Source organism: Lathamus discolor, chromosome 10 (assembly GCF_037157495.1).
Source record: "Lathamus discolor isolate bLatDis1 chromosome 10, bLatDis1.hap1, whole genome shotgun sequence".
In the NCBI taxonomy this organism is placed as follows: Eukaryota; Metazoa; Chordata; class Aves; order Psittaciformes; family Psittacidae; genus Lathamus; species Lathamus discolor.
In genome coordinates, this window is record NC_088893.1 from 4,954,032 (window position 1) to 4,972,867 (window position 18,836).

The 18,836-nt window shown below is 37.3% G+C and overlaps 1 protein-coding gene across 2 annotated transcripts in view; it reads left to right on the forward strand.

Moving 5' to 3' along the window:
- Nucleotides 1–18,836, forward strand: part of RANBP17 (RAN binding protein 17) — a 156,126-nt gene that overhangs the window by 9,220 nt on the left and 128,070 nt on the right. For both annotated transcript variants that reach the window (XM_065691080.1, XM_065691081.1), the window contains exons 5-14: nt 26–91; nt 624–728; nt 3,333–3,498; nt 5,108–5,181; nt 5,656–5,775; nt 6,028–6,174; nt 7,281–7,453; nt 10,026–10,219; nt 14,057–14,162; nt 15,747–15,882. In XM_065691080.1, the coding sequence (XP_065547152.1) occupies nt 26–91; nt 624–728; nt 3,333–3,498; nt 5,108–5,181; nt 5,656–5,775; nt 6,028–6,174; nt 7,281–7,453; nt 10,026–10,219; nt 14,057–14,162; nt 15,747–15,882 (1,287 nt within the window). The remainder of the gene's footprint in view (nt 1–25; nt 92–623; nt 729–3,332; nt 3,499–5,107; nt 5,182–5,655; nt 5,776–6,027; nt 6,175–7,280; nt 7,454–10,025; nt 10,220–14,056; nt 14,163–15,746; nt 15,883–18,836) is intronic.

The following is an 18,836-nucleotide window of genomic DNA, read 5'->3' on the forward strand; positions in this document are numbered from 1 at the left end:
CATTCCTGTCTGTTTTTTTCTGTAGGGTACTGTGGACCATTCCGTAATAGGAGTAATGATTCTTTCAGAACTGACTCAGGAAATGAATCTAGTAAGCATGTTTGTTGGGTTTTATTTTTTTCCTTCCGCAAGGGATGTATGTATTACTCAGGAAGCAATGCGTTGAATGTTTCTGCACTTCAGAAAAATGGCTGGAGAAAGATTTCTTAGACATGAAGGGATTAATACATACCATCCTCCCCCCATCAGAATAGAAAGACAGGCTAGAAATTCATGGTGCAGGGATTCTACCTGTACCAGATACCCTCTATCAGATATGGCATGTAAGTTTCTTTCATCACAGTTCCTAGAACTGGTAAAGCAAAGCGCATGATCAAATTCAAGTGTGTTTCTGCTAATGATATTCTTTTGCCTACATCTTAACCGGAGGAAGTGCCTCAGAGCTTTCCATCCAGATATACAACCTTGAAGGATAAAAACAAAGGACATCAGGAAGTTGTCAAGAACTGTATTTAGTGCTGGACCATAATTTTAATTTCTAGTGTCAAATAATCTGACAGATATGTCTGTTATAGTTATGGCAAAGAAGGGAGCATTGTTTATTCTGTCTTAACTTTTCTTAGGTTGATTATTCGAGACCTTCAGCAAAACATCGTAAAATTGCCACCTCATTCCGTGATACCTCTCTAAAGGACATACTGATGCTTGCGTGCTCACTTTTGAAGGAGGTGAGGCTCTTCATAGTTGCACCTAAGTTATTAACATCATAATTGTCCCAGTTTGAGTCCTTAATCTTTTGAGTTTAGGAATTCTGTATTTAAATGGATTATGTGACACCCAGTTAAGCTCAAGTGGCTGAAAAATTACAGTCCTCTTTGTGTGTCTCTTGCTGTCTCTCAGTCTTTTTGTCTGTGCCATCTCTCTTTTTATATCTTGCCATAAAGAATGAAATACCTAAATTCTGAGGTTCTCTTCTTTTTTGATGTTTTTCTTGATTGCATCTCAGTTTTGTTGTGTCTGCCATCTCGGTATTTGCTAAAGCGTTATTTATTAAACTAGGAGCGACCAAGAAGACTGACAGATGCTCTGTCTTGTGGTATAGCAGTGCAGTCCAATCTGGCCAAAGTGGTTTTCTCCTTCACTAGTTCTCTTAACCTGTCTGTAGCATTTTGGGGTTATTCAGGCTGCAGCCCCTCGAAAGCCTCGACAGGAGGTGGTGAAGAACTGCACACTGTAAGCTAGGTCTCTCAGCACCAGGTAGGTTGAACTGAGATCAAGGCTTGAATTTGCACTTTCCCTTCTATAGCAGTGGAATTGCCACCATGAGGTACCATTCTAATTCTCTTAAGCTCAAGAAACAATTTGCTTTTGAGAGCAGCTTATTTTTTAAATGTTGCCTGCTTTCTATTCTTTGACACTTGGAAGTGCTGGTTTATTTGTTTTCTCTGAAAACCAAATGAATTGGGTGTTGAAATTTGGACGCAGGCGCTTAAGCTAAGAATTTAAACACAAATGCCATCTCAGTGGATAATGATTGCAATTATTTTTTTGGCTGAAGGAATAATTCTCAAGGTTGAGAGTTGTGTCTGAGTTACTGCTCAAAAAACACAAGAGAAACTGTGTTAACTTAAATTTCTTTCAAAGTATGTTTTTAGTCTAACTAGCATGTTTTACCTCACATTGGCAGTCAGTTTAAAGGGCATGTGTGGTCAGCTACCAGTGCTCAGGTGACAAGCAGTGTATATATTTAATATATAGAGCAATTAAATAGTGTGTTAACCTTCACCTCTCAAGGGGGAATGCTCTGCTGATGTACACAGGATGTTTTAAATCAGTGTTGGGATTGAACATTAATGGAGAAATCATATATAATTTAAAAGTATTACATATTTTGAAAGAATCTTCTTAGAGATAGTAAACCCCATTCCAACAAAACAATAAATTTAAGCGTGAGAACCTGTATCCTGCAACAGGTTCCTTGTTTTCTTGAAGTTCAGCTCGTCAGCAGGTGCTTTCTTAGTCTCATATGTTGGAAGGTTTGTCTGAGTAACATCACACAGATTTCCAGACCGAAGCATAAGAAAATTAGAATTTGTATCTTTCTAATGCCAACTTCAGTAGAGAAGGCTGGGTTTAGAAATATTTCAGTGTATGTAATACACTGAAAAATACATTCACACAACTGACTAATTCCACAGCCACTAATTCCACAACTAACAAATGTGGAATCACCAAAATAATCCCAAGAGGTTAAACATTACTGAGAAGATTGGTGGCCAAACAGGTTCTGTTCATACAAGATGTACTAAAATTCAGTGTTGGTTTCAAAGCTAAATTCGTAATTTAATGTCAATTCTAATGTGGTGCAAGAGTTATTATCAAGTTAATGAGGCATCTGATGGCACACAGTTGATTTAAATTCCTATCATCAGAATTTAAAAACTTCCTGTTAATAAACCTGAGATGTGACTTTGAATTTAAATAAGGAGCAGATGAACTAGATGGAGTTGTTGCATTTGCATTTATTTTACTGGTTTTCTAGACAAAATTCTGTCAGTTTTTTTATGTTCACAGCCTGCATCACTGATAAGTGAATTTGGGCGTTGTTTTCAGTGCTATTGTGTATGTGATCTTGAGGTAGTAATATCTTCAAGCTAAAACGTTATCATTACAGAAGGGCATGGATAAAATGTGTTCTCACAGTATGTTGAGTGTAGACTTCAAAATTCAGACAGCTTGTTTAGCTTAAAGGACCTTTTTATTCTGACACTACACGGGTTATAAAGCAGTAGAAACAGTAACAGCAGTTTATACAGATGTTGTAAATAGCTACGTTTAGATTCCAGACTGCTCATTTCATTGTTTTTTTAATGCCACTTTTTTCTAGACAGGAACAGTTTAGCAGCCTGGACATCAAACTGAAAAATAACCAATCATTTTTACCCATATGATGCATATAATCTATACTCCCTGCTGATCTGGAGTAACTGAAGTTACATGACACCTTACAGTTTAATTTTTGCAGTGAAGTTAACACTCTTTTAACAAACAGTGTTGGTGATGTGCTGAGTTTTACCTAGAAGTGTTTTATGCAAAAAGATTATTTCTCCAGGCTTTGTAAAATTTGTAAGTCTGTGAGCTTTAGCATGACGTGGAAGATGTCTCTGAGGTAGTAATAATAATTTATTGTTGAAGGACTTATTTTTTTTTCTCTTAGTATGTGCTCTCTTGCTTCGAACTTTGCAGTTTTATATCCAAACATTTTCCTTTTCAAAACTGTTTTTAAGGCATGTTCTGTGCAGATGACCTAACAAGATTTCTTTTCTCTTTAGCTCTTGGCAAAACCTTTAACCCTTCAGGACCAACGGCAGCAAAGTCTAGCAATGCAACTTTTGAAGCTTGTACTAAACTGTCTTAATTTTGATTTTATTGGAAATTCAGCTGACGAATCTGCAGATGACCTGTGCACTGTGCAGATTCCAACAAACTGGAGAACAAGTAAGAGATGACCATAACTGTTAGTCTGAAATTTGTATCTAGTGGATTGTATAACTGCTTTTGTCACAGGACTTGCAAGTATGAAATAATTTTTAATGTGGAGTAGATTTTTTTTTGTGACGAGTTCTTTGCAAACCTCTTCTGTTATTTCTATCACACTTGTCCTATTGTTACTTTTACAGAAAGAAATAATAAACATAGTCTGTAACATAAATATTCACAGTAAATTAAATTCTTCTAATTAGACACTGAATGCTATTCTTATTCCTGGCTTGAGCACCTTGAAGAGGTACTGCCGTTGTAGCATGTCTGTTTTCCCTTGTCTTCTTCCTAATGAGAAAACAGTGATAATAGTGGTTAGTGTGTTAGTATGTGTTCTAGTATGTGAGCTTGTTGATGGAGGAGGCAGCAGGAGGATTGCATCTTGGTTCTTAGATTCTAGAGCTTTGACTTCCTGGGTTATACAGTGCAGATGGTGGTCTAGTATGTCTGTGGTGGTCTGACCCTGGTTGAAGGCCAGGTGCCCCCCAAAGTCACTCTGTCACCCCTCTCCTCAGCTGCACAGGAAAGAGAAAATACAACAAAAGGCTCGTGGGTAGAGGTAAGGACAGGGGGAGATCACTCAGCAATGGCCGTCATGGGCAAAACAGACTTGACTTGAGGAAATTAATTTACTACTGTCTAAAATCAGAGTAGGGTAATGAGAAATAAACCCAAATCTTAAAAAACCTTCCTCCACCCCTCCCTTCTTCCCAGGCTCAACATCACTCCTGTATTCTCTACCTCCTCGCCTCCAGTGGCACAGGAGGGTGGGAAATGGTGGTTGTGATCAGTTCATGACACGTCTCTGCTCCTTCCTCCTCAGGGGAGGAGGGTTTTCCCAAGGTTTTAGTTAAGATACTTCAAATTGTCCATGAAGGGATCTGCTTTTGGTCATTAAACACAGAGAAAGCCTAAAGGAGATTAAACTTTGTTATGTGAGGCTTTATTTTACACCAGTTATCCTATGAAATAATGCTTATAAATGGAACAACTTTGAAATATCACTTCATTTGTGAGATTTATTAATTGTGAATTATTGGTGAACTACTCTGTTGTTACCCCTTCATAAAGTGTGGGGTAATGTTGTAGTTCATTTGCATTGTAGTTCATTTGATGTGATTCCTCAGTGTATTGGTAACTGTTTAAAGCATTTTCTTCTGTTTATCAGTCTGTAGACTTCATGGTAGTCTTTGGAACTTCTGTTTAAATTTGTCTTTTTTTAAATACAGACTAAACTAATCCTTAGTATCTGGAACCTGTCTTGTCTTAGTGTACTACCATAGTAACCTGAAGGAATCGATTTACCTGCGCCTGTTACAAACCTGACAAAGTATTGCATCTTCAGTAAGGGAAGTATTCTTTATGAGCTATAGCACAGATTAAATGTGATAAAAAGAGTATGGTGCTTTGATATTTTACGGTGAACTAATTAATGCATCCATTCATAATTTATTCTCAGTGACAGCAATACCTCTTACTGTTTTGGTTACAAAGAAGATGATTCAGTTAAAATAAAGATAATTACTGCTTGTAGAGTCTGTTAAAACCAATTTCTCTTTTTCCATAGTCTTCCTGGAGCCAGAGACCTTGGACCTGTTTTTTGATTTGTATCATTCCCTTCCACCTATGCTGTCTCAGTTAGTAAGTGGAACTTAATGATTTACACTCAAGTAATGATGGAAAATAGTCTTTTAACAGCTATACCTTGTACAAAAGACTGTTTTATTCCTTGCATTAGCATTTTATGAGTTCTTATGGCTCAGTGCCCAGTCAAAATGTCTTTTCTTTCAACTTCAGCCCCAGTTTTCATTTCTGAATCTGAAAGCATCCAAATACCTCCTCCCCCAGTTCAGCATTACTCAGCCACATAGAAAACATCCACCTGATGATTTTGATAAGTCAGAAGCTGTTATAAAGGGGAATTTTAAAACTGAGCCACATCAGTGTTTAGCGATTGTATAGACATTGCTGCAAAAATAATCTTCAGCCGCAGAATGTACTACAGGCAGCAATAGGATGGATTTCTTTAAACATTTATGATATATTTATTCTGAAAGTTGAATTTTTTTTTTTTTAGTCTTACAGTTATTTTTTTTAATTATTATTACTCTTTAGGCACTTTCTTGTTTAGTGCAGTTTGCTTCTACAAGGAGATCTTTATTCAGCAATCCAGAACGTGCCAAATACCTTGGTAATTTGATCAAAGGAGTGAGACACATCCTGGAAAATCCACAGGTATCTCTTTAATTTTTATTTGATTTATTTGAAATGCTAAAACATTATGGATTTGTTCCAGTTACAGCCTTCATTAATATACTCAGTCGATCAAAACCACTTTCAGCCAGATACCTGTTTGCTTTGATTTTCTATTCAAAACAAAGCAAAACTCCTATGCAGATAAAATTAGCACCCAGTTAGCAAGACTGCTTATACAATTTCTATTAGATTAAACTATTAACTTCTGAAAAATTGCTGCTTTTTATTTAGGGTTTATCTGATCCGGGTAATTACCATGAATTCTGTCGGTGTTTGGCTCGGCTGAAGACCAACTATCAACTGGGAGAGCTAGTAATGGTGAAAGATTACCCCCAAATCATCCAACTTATAGCAAATTTCACTATTACTAGCCTACAGGTAAGAGTATATACAGATTTGGTTTTGACTCTTGAATGACAAAGAGGACTGGCCCTGGTTCTCTGTGGTGTTTGTGAGGAGGTGGTGATGCTTGTCTTTGCGTGAAGTGCGTTTTGTCAGAGATGTAACTCAGGTGTAATCTAAGTTCTCTAGAACTGGTTCCCGCTTTTCTGATGCAGTTTTGTAGTGGGAGCAGTTTTAAAGAAAAGAACGACAAATGAAGCCGGGCGTAGATGAATGTTAATCTTTCAACATTAGTTCTTGCCCTCAAAAAACAAAAATCCAACAAACTACACCCTTTACACAACCCTAAAATACTTAACACCTATGCTCCCATGTAGACTTTGAAGTGCCTACACTGACTAGGTTCTTGAGTTGTGCTTTTGTCCATGTATATATATGTTTACACACACACAATTGCCTGTATGCTGAGCTGTTGAGTGCAAAGTTCCCATTCGAGCTGGGTTCAGAAGCTGCATGGAATAATGGCTACATTTTTGGGGACCTACATCTGTATGAGGACACATACCGCATGGTCAAGATTCTCACAGTGTTAAAAATGTTACAGATTTGTTTTTGAATTGCACCATGATAGAGACATGCACTGTTTGAGTAATAAAAGAGTTATTTTATCATTTCCTCCAGAGTCCTTTTCTGGTCTTCAGGGTAACAGCTGAAGATAGCGACCTTCAGGAGAAGATTTTGACCTTTGAGTTCTTGAGTTGTCAATGGCAGCTCCAAAAGCTTGGAAGAGAAAAAAGAGTTGAGATGCATTTTAAATTCTTTACATTCCCTCTTAGGTGTCTCTGGACAGTTTCTCACTCCACATTTAGGATCTGTAAATGGCCCTTTTATAGCACTTAAATCTCACTGTGCACTGTTTAAGAATCTAGGCCTAGGTCTGAGTCTTGGATTTGGCTTAGAGGAGGTAAGAGTGCCTAAAAGTAATGCTGGATCTAATGTATGCCATAGTATGGCTCAGTTCTGATTAGGTCCTTCAGTAGCTATGTGAATGAATAAGACTACTTTAAATAAGACCGTCATGTTTCAGAGCTAAAATTTCACACTGGGATGCTTTAACAGAAGTATGTTTTGTTTTCTTATAGCACTGGGAATTTGCTCCAAATAGTGTTCATTATTTGCTAACTCTGTGGCAAAGAATGGTAGCATCTGTTCCTTTTGTGAAAACGGCAGAACCACACCTCTTAGATACATACGCACCCGAGATAACAAAAGCTTATATTGCTTCTAGACTGGAATGTGTTCCTGTAGTTATAAGGTAAACTTGTAATTGCAACTTTAAAATTATAATGTAGAATGTTTAATTTTCTGATTTGTTGGCATATTATATTTTGGTTCTGTTTAAAATGGAAGTACACTGGTTCTGATTACCATGGTGATTTCCTTAGCTGATCTTAGTTGGCTGATATAATTTTACTCATTTTGCTTATTAAATCCAGGCCAAAATCAAATGTAAATTCTAATTGTGTTTCCTTTCATGGGCCTTTGTGTTTTGAAACAAGCCTATTCCCCACACCCCTTCCTTTTCAAGGCTGTCTAAATTAACTGTATTGTGACATGTTTTCTCAGTGAATCACTTTCTAGGGCCATGGAGGGTAGAGTGATGAGGGAAAGCAGATTGAACCCCATGCACGAGAAAGGGTGAGACCAAATAGAACAAGCTAGTGAGTGGCAAGATTGAAAGTGACCAATTTAAAAGTTCTTAGCTCAGATCTTCTTTTTAATAGTTTAAATAAATGACCTTGTAGTCCACAATATAATACAGCACATAAGAAAAAAGTGTTTCGATTGCTAGAAAGGATTTAGTTTTCTTCAAGGGATTTTATAAATTCCTACTGATAGGATCTCCTGTCAGACTACAGGACTGCAGAGTAAGTCACATCTGCTTTTGGTTTTCAATTTTGCATTACTGAGATGGTGTTATTTGTTCAGTTCATGTGAGGAAGTACATTCAACTTTATCATTATTGTCGTTTTTGTCTTATCTTGGCCAACATCTCATGTCTGCAAATTACATCATTTGCCATCTTACTGTTTAGTAGCTAAACTGTAGTTGGTGTTATTTGCCTTACGTTATCACCATAGGTATGTTAAAGGCTTACTTCCTTAATGGCTCAGAATCATGAGCTTCACTGTCATTGTCTCAGGACCAAGAACTCATAGTACCTAGGGGAGCTTCCCGTGTTCCAGTGCTAGGACAAAGATGGAGAAGCAGCTGGTTGCAGTGAATTTTCATGGGCCTTCTTTCAGCCAGCCTACAGTTCTAGTGGCATTTTTGTCTTCTCTGTTCAAGTTTTCTGTAGTGGAATCTCAGGGTTGAACCTTAAATCTCAGCTTTTTTCTCTACTGAGTGGTACATTCCATATCACCTTTCAGACATGAAGCATTTAGTAGGGCTGAACTTCTGGGTCAGACCATCTGGCATGACCAGATCCATTGAAATGAGCTGTTGTCTTCATCAGCACTGAAAATTCAGTGATGGCACTAATGAGAGATTTCCTGAATGTCCTTGGTACATTTTGGAGGAGCAAACTGCCTAATCCATGAAAAAAGCCTACAGGGACAAGATGAGAAAAGTACTGATCTTCTTTTCTAACAGTCTGTCATTCTTAAGATAGTCTGCGTAATGCTGTTGGTATGTATCCATTCCTAGCTCTAGGTGATTAGTGTACCACTGTTGTATTGTCTTATTCTGTTATGTGATGAAAATCCTCAGTGGTGTCATTTTTCTACATAGCAATATCAAATGTAGACTTTAGCATCAAACATCCAGACCATTCTTGAGAAACATGGGATGTCTGGGAGTCAGTTTCGTAAGACTACTTATGTTTGCTCAAATGAGATAGACTGGTGTCTTTGCAAATGAATTGTGTTTTCCGGGATGACCATTTTTCCTACAAACCAGTCAATAGTATTACCCACCATTCAGAAGCCACACAGGTCCTTCAGACAGAGAAAGAATTAGCTTGGAACAGTGGAAGGAAAGTTACTTTGCCTTTTGGGGGGTTTAAATAGCTATTCTCCCTTTCAAGTAAGGGTGAGTGAGGAGGTAATGATTCTTCTGCAAAGGGTCAGCAAGAGGATGCTCTTCTACAAACTAGAAGGAGAACTTTTATGTCAGGTGTTTGTAAATACCTGACGAGAGGTTTGTTTCAGCCCATCTTGGACATTAGAATTTTCAGCTGCTGTATATCTTTCAGAGTTTGTTTGTTAGCTTTTTGGATATTAACTGTTATTTGTAGATTGATTGTTGCCTGTGCAGTAAAAGGGTAACCTTCTGATGAATGAACCTTTCCTACTATGGCTTGTGGAATGAGTATAGTTACATTTTACGGCAAGAGCTATTGGTCTCTTCGTTATAAACATTCCGTAGGGTCATAGCTTGTTTATAGCAGGATAGAAGATTTACAAAGCAGTTGCATGGAACTCTAGTGAAGCTTGCTTCTTGTTGTTTTGTGCTCTTGTGCTTAGTTTGATGAATATATAAAATCCATTTCTACTAAGTATTCCGTTCTTTCCTGTCATCGTCCTCTGCAAAATATGCTGCTTGTTAATAGTCTAATGTTCTTTCTGTGTTCATACTGCCAACCTCATCTCTCTTCTTTGCTTTTTAAAACATGTTACGAGGAAGGCACAAATAGCATAATGTTCTGTGTTTGTGTGCATGTGGGTGGTTACGTAGTAGAATGAGACCTTATGTCTGTCTGCTGTATTCACCAGCTGCTAAGGCTTTTATAGTTCAGCGGTTCAATGTCAGTGGTAGAAGGTCTGTATGGGAAAAGAGCCGTTAAGGATTAGTGGCTAAGTGATTACTTTTTATTTCTATTCCAGAGATGGCTTAGAAGATCCACTGGATGATACAGCTACAGTATTCCAACAGCTGGAGCAACTGTGCACAGTGAGCAGGTGTGAATACGAAAAGACCTGTACGTTTCTTGTACAGTTGTTTGACCAAAATGCACAAAACTACCAAAAACTATTGCACTCTTCTAGTAGGAATCCATTAGAAATCACAGTTCAGGAAGGTTAGTATTTAATTTAATTTTTAGACTGTTTTATGTGCAAATAACCATATACTTGCATATGAAAAGGAGCAGTGATCTTACAGCAGATATAACAAGACCTTTTCTTAATCTAGAAATTAATGATCCGAGTCTGTACACTGGCAGTTGTTGATGGGTTTTAACATACTGTTACATCTTCAGAGAATAGGCATGAGAGCTGTAAAAACTTTTAATTGCTGAAAATCAACATTTTAGTGCCTCAGGTGCCCTCATGGGAACCAGCTGCAACTTGATGAACATTTTTTGTAAATGAAGATGCTAACTTGCCATCTTTTTACATTTACGTGTCTGTAAAAATTCATATAAATTCCTTAATTTATTTTATACAGCTCTGTTATAATGAATTACCTAATTTTCAAGAAACTTAAGTTATTTATTTTAGTGTAGGTTGTAAAAATAATAAGTATTTTTTATATCTTTTTTCATATACCTATTTCGGTCCTCTCTGTGTCTCACTTGAACTGTCTTTATAACTACTGGCTCTTTCCTAATACAGTTATCTTATGGCTGTTGCATCTTTACATGGATAAATGGTGTTATTTTGAAAAGGTGAGACAGGTTACTGCATAATACAGCTGTTTCTTTGCATGCCATTAAGTATTCATGGTTTATTTTGCTGTTCTTTTGTTGAGTTTGAATATGCTGATTTTCTTCTATGTAGGAGCCATTTTTTCACTAATTTCTGTAAAACCTTCTACTTCTCTGTTTTATGAATCCCACTTTCTTCCATGCACCCATCAACTTTTATTTGGGAGAACTTTCATTACTGACCTAATCTCATTGACCAGCTGCAGTATGAATTTCTCCTCCATTCCCCAGACCTGATGAGGCAGAGGGAAACAATCAGCCAGAGAGTCTGTCAGTGTCAGTGCTCTGGGGGATTGCCCTCGTACCTCAGAAAACATTGGATGCAGTTTAAATACTGTGTTTCTTTTCTGCAAACTAAACATTTGTGCTCATATTGAACAATAACTGTTATATCCCCTAGATATACATGGTTAAATTTAGATGTTTAATGGCTTTTAATGTTACAAAATAAGTTAATGTAGTATTAAGATCTCATTTTATTGTACTGTCTTGCTCTCTGTATCAATAATGATGTGGTCATGGTTTACTAAAACAATAATCCCCAAGAAATGGGTCATTAACAGTAGTTAATGATTACTTGTGATCCATGGTAATGACTGATTTCTTTGGGATTATTGCTGTTATAAACCATAATTACAGAGTATTACAGCAATAATTATTTTCTAAAAGAAAAGATGTTGTCTGCCTCAGTAATTGGAAAAGCAAATGCACTGGAAATTTTAAATAGTGAATGTATAAAAGAGGGAAAGAAGTCACATCTATGGTATTGTGCAAAGAGGAGAGGGCTATCATCAGAAAAATAAGTATGGATTTAAAAATGAGTTACTGCAATTTTTAAAAAGAAAAAAAGGGTTTTATTTTTAAAAAGGCTATTGGCCAGAGCAGTGGTTCTTCTCGTTGAACCAGCTAGCACCACACACAGTTGCTTTTTGATACCGTCCTCAAATGGCCCTATTTTAGTAGCCGTTAATGCTAAATTTATTTGAGCATTGTCTGTCCTCTTTGACGCTTCAGCTTCTTGCCATTTTGCTAATGATGGTGCAATCTCTTAGCAGCTGTTGGTACCGCAACCTGTAGTATGTCTGATGGGGTTTTCCTTTGAAGTGTCCTGTTTGTGAAGAAGCACAGGGAAATTGAAAGAGGGAAATATGTTGATTGTTGGATAGCTAATACTGTCCTTCCACATTATTAGGACTGGAACAAGAACAATAGGACAAGATATTTAAAGTTTTCCTCGTATGTTGTGTCATGTCAAAAGTCAATGCTTGTTCTCTGTTAAAGATCTCAGACTATTGCATATTCGTGTGGTATATTTAAAAAATAAGACTGAGATTTAAGATAAACCTGAATGCTTTCCTGTACTTGTGTTGAAATCATCTGCATGTTATTCCATACTCTTCATTATCTTTTTGTGTACATTTGATCTCAGCATCTTTTTTATGCATAGGGCACCCTGTGCTGTATACCTCTGACTGAAACAGAATTGCTTATGATATATAGTCACCAGATTCAGACCATGAGGATACTGGACCACCTCAGAAATCCTTGAAGGAGCTCTCAGTTCCATGTTGTCCTAAAATGCAGCATTGCAAATATGAGGAAATGAAGTTTAATGTTACATTAATGAAGGATAGTTTATCAGATTTGAAATAAGCATGAAATAAAACCTCAAGACTTCTGGTAGATACTGTGCATGTCCTGATATGTATGTAGAAATACCCACAATAAAATAACTGATTTACAGTCATAACATGACCTCATTTGTTTATCTGTAGTTTATCCTTTATGTTAAACTTCAGAATGAGTTCAGAAGACAATGTACTCATCAGGGCATTGTCTTCACTCTTGTAAGTTATCCTGTCATCACTTGGAAGAATCCTAGTAATGAGGGCAAGACACCTCAATATCTCACTTGTGGAGTAGCTGAGCTGTCTTTGCTGTATTGCTATTTTCAACCAGTTTATTTTGATTTATTACAAAGTATATTTTGCTAAATGAAGATTGAGTCTAAAAGTAGCTTTACTGTTGTATAGTCTCAATGCATTTCAGTTGAGGAAGAAACCTTTAGTGGTATCCTGAAGTTTTAACAGGCCTGTATGTTACTTTGCTATTCAGTTCTTAGTTTTGATCATACTTAGAGAAAAATACTGCATCTTTCCTTGGAGAGAATACCATTAGTTACTGGATTTGCGGCTCTAAACAGCTGAGGCAGGAATTGACATAGCTTGAGTTGGGTATTAGTAGGTCAAATTTAAAGATATTCCACCTTAATGTGCCAGAGAGGCTAAAACAATCCCAGTTTTGCAGTGTAGCGGTTATTTTCCAGCAGAGAGGCCAAAAGAATTTCTCTGAGTTCAGTGTTTGTAAGTTGAGTTCCGTATTTATAAAGCCAGATGTCAGAATTTGAAAGCCTGACTCAACACACCACGTACACAATCTCAAGAGTTATTTGTAGAACCTTAGCTTTACAGAAATTAAGATCTTTACATTGTACTTTAATTGATTCTTGGCCCGTGGATCCTGTAAGTGCCATAGTGGAAACTGACAGCTAAATCATCCGGAAAATGAAAGGCATGACAGCATGGATTGAAAGGGATGAGCTCTGTCTTTCAAACCTTTTTAAAAACAACCTAAAGAGACTTTCAAAACATTGTGGTCATTCACAAACTCTTTTCTTGAAGAGTAAAGCTGAGTTACAATTATTTTCTTACGTGCAGTTCACTTTAGATAATAGTTTAATATTCCCAAATGTTCTTTATTTGAAATAGAACTAAGAACCAAGTAGATTGGAGTGAGCCTCAATTGCTTTCTAATAGTATGATAAGGAGATGAAACAGCCTCACTGCGAATAAATTGTTCTATGCCTTGAAGTAACCTGTGGCAGGCAAGTGAAGGTGGTAGATTAATTGTATGTCTAATCTTACCAGCTGAGTTTGCTTAATTTGTATTAGGTTAATTCTTTTGTGGTTTATTTATAAGTGTGTCCAGATTAATAGGCTGTTCTACTTTATCTGTCAGTTCTGCTCAGAATTTTTTATTAGTTGATTTGTCTGGGTAGGTTTTAACTCTGGTAAAGGAAGAAACCTAACCATTCTCTTGACAGCATCCCACAGTCTGATACCATATAGAACTGCTGATTCCTTATGGAAGTGTATTGTACTATTATACTGATTTATAATCACTGACTATTCCTCTTTCTTTTAATGTTAGGATGTCTGGCATGGCTTGTCTATTTTGTGGGTGCTTTTGTGGGAGGCCGATTAACATACACTAGTACTGAGGAACATGATGCTATGGATGGAGAGCTGTCCTGTCGGTAAGTGTGGCTAGATTTGAATTCTTTATTTTGCTCTTTTTTAACAGTGTTTAATATCAGCAAGTATTTTGAATTTAAATGCTTCAATTTTTGTCCAGTTCTTGGATGGTGGGTGCTAAAGGACTATACTGACTTTCTGTGGTTTGAGACCAGTCCATTGGCTTTGACCCCTCCTGACTCATCATCCTAAGCAGTGAAGAGTAATTAATGCAATCATTTCAAAACTATGTTTCAGAGGAAGGGAAGAGGATTAAAGGCAAATATGTCTCTCTTTATAAACAATGTTAGGTATGCCCATGTAGATACCTGTTTTCCTCTGTGTTGTATACAGGTGTTAATGTTATTAGTTGTGAGTTATGGCTGTTATTTTCTGCACTACTTCATTTACATTAATTACTGTGGGTGAAGAATTGCAGAGGAACTGCTGGTCAAACACTGAAAATTTACACATTTTTTTAGACTAGAACCTGTTAAAAAAAGAAGGCTTAAAAATGTTCATGCTAAAGTTGTCCTTTTGCAAGTTTTAGGGCATGGGGTGAGCGTGGGATTGTTGTGAAGGACACCTGTCTTGTGGCAAACTCAAGTGGCAAACACTTCCTAAATCCTTGTTTTCACCCACAAGTGTGATAAAAAAGGTGTGCACATTCAATCCTCTTATTTACATCCACTAGCTAACACATGAAAAAGGGCGTACAATTTAGAATTGGATAAAAAGCTTTGCATTTTCTCCTTTGTTTCTTGCCTTCGTAATCTACCCTGGGGCTCTGTTGTGTTAGCTGTCTTCCACTATGTTTTTATTAAAAGTGAGAGGTTTTAATATTATACAGGCTTACAGATGAAGTAGCTACTGACTTCTAATCCAGTGACTGTGCATTTCAGAACTGGGAAAAGGTGAGAGTAAGTTTTTGAATTGCTAGGGAATTAGGATTTCAAGGAACAGGTAGCAGAACATGGGAAATTAAATAAAAAATATTTCATTATAAAAAAAAAAGTATTATACATTTTGTTCTTAGCTGCTGTAGTCTGAAATTCATTCTTGGAAATCAGTCCTAGTAATACGGAGATGAATGTGTATGAAGTAAGGATTTAGGTCAGAAAATACATGTTCAGATGCTTTAAGAGAGACAGAAGTGGGAAAAGGTGAGGCAGACAGTGCATTATGCATATGTAAATTTATTTCCAGGTACAGTAGTTTCCGTTTCCAGGGAACTTGAACAGCTCTTACCTTGCACTTACAGTTTGAGACCTGTGCTTCTTCAGTTTCTTTGTTTCTTTCACCATGGAATTGGTGCTCTAAGAAAGAAAAAGCATTTGACAAACTCACTGTGGTATAACATACATATCTGAGAAAATTTCAAGTGACAGAGTAATTAGAAAAGCATTATGTTGATGTTTATGTTTCATAGTGGTCATTTAGCATAATTAGCATCTAACTAAACAAAATCCTAGAAGAAACTTAGGCAAACAAAAAATGGTTGATAGGTTCCTAAAGAAATCAGCTGTGACAATATGATATAATTTAAGAATTCTTCCTGAAAATTGTGGGGTTTTTTGTCTTTTTTTTTTTTTTTTGCTGTCACAAAGAGTTTTTCAGCTGATATCTTTGATGGATGCCCAGTTACCACAGTCCAGTAATGAAAAAGTAGAACTGGCAGTTCTGTGGTTCTTGGATCAGTTCCGTAAAACATATGTGGGAGACCAGCTTCAGCACAACTCAAAGGTAAGAGTCTGCTGTAAACCACTACCTTTGAAATGAAGAAGCCTGTGCAGAAATTCACCTGCCAATGCATCTTACACATAAAAGCTTCTGAGCTTATCTGTTGGCTGATTTGCTAGATGGAGAGATAGAGGAATAGATAACTTATTAATGTTTTGCTTATCTGAAAATGACTTATTCATGGGTTGTTCATCAGCTTGCTACCATATATGTGTTTGAGTTTGGTGTGCAAGGAGTTAATATTTTAACAGCTATGTTCATTAAACGATTTTAGGTTACTTTGCATTTCAGTTTTTTATTTCAAACATTTAGCTGGGTTCTGCTATATTGTGTTATATTTCACAGCTGGGTACACAAGATTTATTCTTTTAATAGTTCTTTTCTTTTGACAGTTACTCATTTATGTGGTTTCCGCTGTATTTCTCACATTACTTGGCTTTTCTGCATTTTAAATAGGGAAGAGGGAAAAGTAAAATGCATTTTTGAAGAAGCAGCACTTAATTCACCTTAACTGTAGGGGACAGTCATAATATAGATGTTATAAAGAGAATGTCAGTAAGATGAGATCAATTGATCTTGAGAAAGACTGAAAGAATTCTGTTGGAGCCCCAAGCAAATCTTTAGCAAGAATTGTGACAGTGACTGAGATTTGGTTTTACTTGTGTAGTTCTCTATCCTTGCTTTCTGGTGAACAGTCCAAATCTCAAGAATTCTTTTATCCCTTCAGGTTTGAACTGTGCTTCAACTTTATTGAATTGTTCCTCACTTAATATTAAAGTTTTACATTGTATGGAATTACTTTTTCATGAAAGCAATGTGTTCCTTTCAATTGTCAAAGCTGATTTTTTATTTTTAAATATGGGGCACTGCTCTTAATGCTAAGTAACACAAAGTACCCAGTAAAAACATACTCATGGTCCTGGTATTTCTGCTAGCAAAATTCCTGCTGATGGCAATTCAGAGGCAACATAGCTGTAGAGTAGTTGTTATTCTGATCTCTAATTCTTGGATTATGTTTTCTTTTGATCTGATTTTGGGGGGATTGATTTCACTTTATATTCTGACTAATTGATGTGTAACTGTGGAGAACCACTATCAATGTAGTATGCTATACAGATTTTCATAGGAGATTGTATACCCAAGCTTTTGATGTCCATCCTTACAGAAGGCTGGAAGAGGCACTTGCATGTGGGTGAAGCAGTGGGCAGGAAACTGAAGTGCAGTATTTATACTTAATCACTTGGAGCTCCGTTGTCAGTAGAAAAAAATGTGAAATGACCATTTGCCAGCTACACCAGAGTTTATCCAGCTCAACTCTGTGTTCTGAATGACTGTCATGCTTTAAACCCAGCCAGAGCTAAGCCCCACGCAGTCACTTGCTCACCCCTCTAGTGAGATGGGGAAGACAATTGGAAAAGTAAAAGTGAGAAGGCTTTGGGGGTTGAGATAAAAGCAGTTTAACAGGTAAAGCAAAAGCTATGTGCACAACAAAGCAAAACAAGGGATTCATTCACCACTTCCCATGGTTAGGCAGGGTTTCAGCCATCCCCAGGACAGCAGGGCTCCAGCACACCTAGCAGTGACTTGGGAAGACAAACACCATCACTCCCAATGTCCCCCCTTTTGTCCTTCTTCCCCCCTAGTTTATCTGCTGAGCACGATGCCATATGGCATGGTATGTCCCTGATCCCAGGGGTCAGTTGGGGTCAGCTGTCCTGGCTGTGTCCTCTCCCAACAACTTGTGCACCCTGAGCCTCCTCACTGCTGGCATGAGGAGCAGAAAAGGTCTTGGCACTGTGTGAGCTGCTCAGCAGTAGTAAACACATCCCTGTGTGATCAACACACAAATCCAAACACAGCCCCATACTAGTTACTGTGAAGAAATTTACCCCGACCTAAACCAGCGCAATAACCCTAAGACTGCCTATGTAATTGCATTGTGTGTGGCAGGTTAAATGGTTAATTATTGAGTAAAATGCTAATATTTCCATTTGAATTACTGAAGAGCACTTTTAACAGAAAGAATTAACTTTCACTGAAAGGACATGGGGGTTTGTCTTGTTTAGTTTCATTGTTTTGGTTTTTCTCCCTGCCCTGGTAGGTACGCATGAATCAAACTAGTAATATATCATCACAGAATCCCAGACTGACCATAAAGCTCACCCAGTTCCAATCCCCTGCCACGGGAAGGGACACCTTCCACTGGAGCAGGTTGCTCCAAGCCCCATCCAACCTGGCCTTGAACACTTCCAGAATCATATTCTGTATATTTACTGCCTCTACTTGTCTTGTATGTGTCTTATATGTAACCAGACTGGGAAAGTGGAAATTTTGCAAGGCTGTCATGGTGTTCAAGGGGTGTTTCTAAATTCTAGCCCCAGTCTGGCAACTCCGAAGTTCATCGCAAATACATTTTCAAACTGTTTTCTTTGTTGGTTTTTTTTTTTTTTTTTAATGGCTTGATTACATTATCTACCCCTGTAATTTCGTTTGCAGTCAAATTCCACTTTCTTTTTTATTTTGTTCTAGTAGGCCTGGTACAACAGCCTCTCATTTGCATTGATAGAATCCCGTGGTCGGTATGACATTATTTCACCAAATCCTGTAACAAGAGCTGTGTGTAAATTCATCGGAGCTCCCAGTTTTGGTGTGTTTGTTTGGAGTTTTTTAATTTTTAATAAAACCAAATGAGATGTTTGTATACAGTTTACACTTAAGAGGAAGGCAGAAGGCAGCACTTGTGTGATTCCTCTGGTTTATCCTGCTGTAGCAGCAAGTATAGCAGCAGATGGCATTCTACCCTCACAGTTGTAAATCCTCTGATACTGTGTTTCGCTGGCAGCTATCTACAGATGTGCAGTAAAAAGGCTCGCACTTGGAAGCAGAAAAATCAGACATATATCAAATGACTCAGTTAATGCACGTTTATATAAACATTCAGGATTGCTTGAATTGTC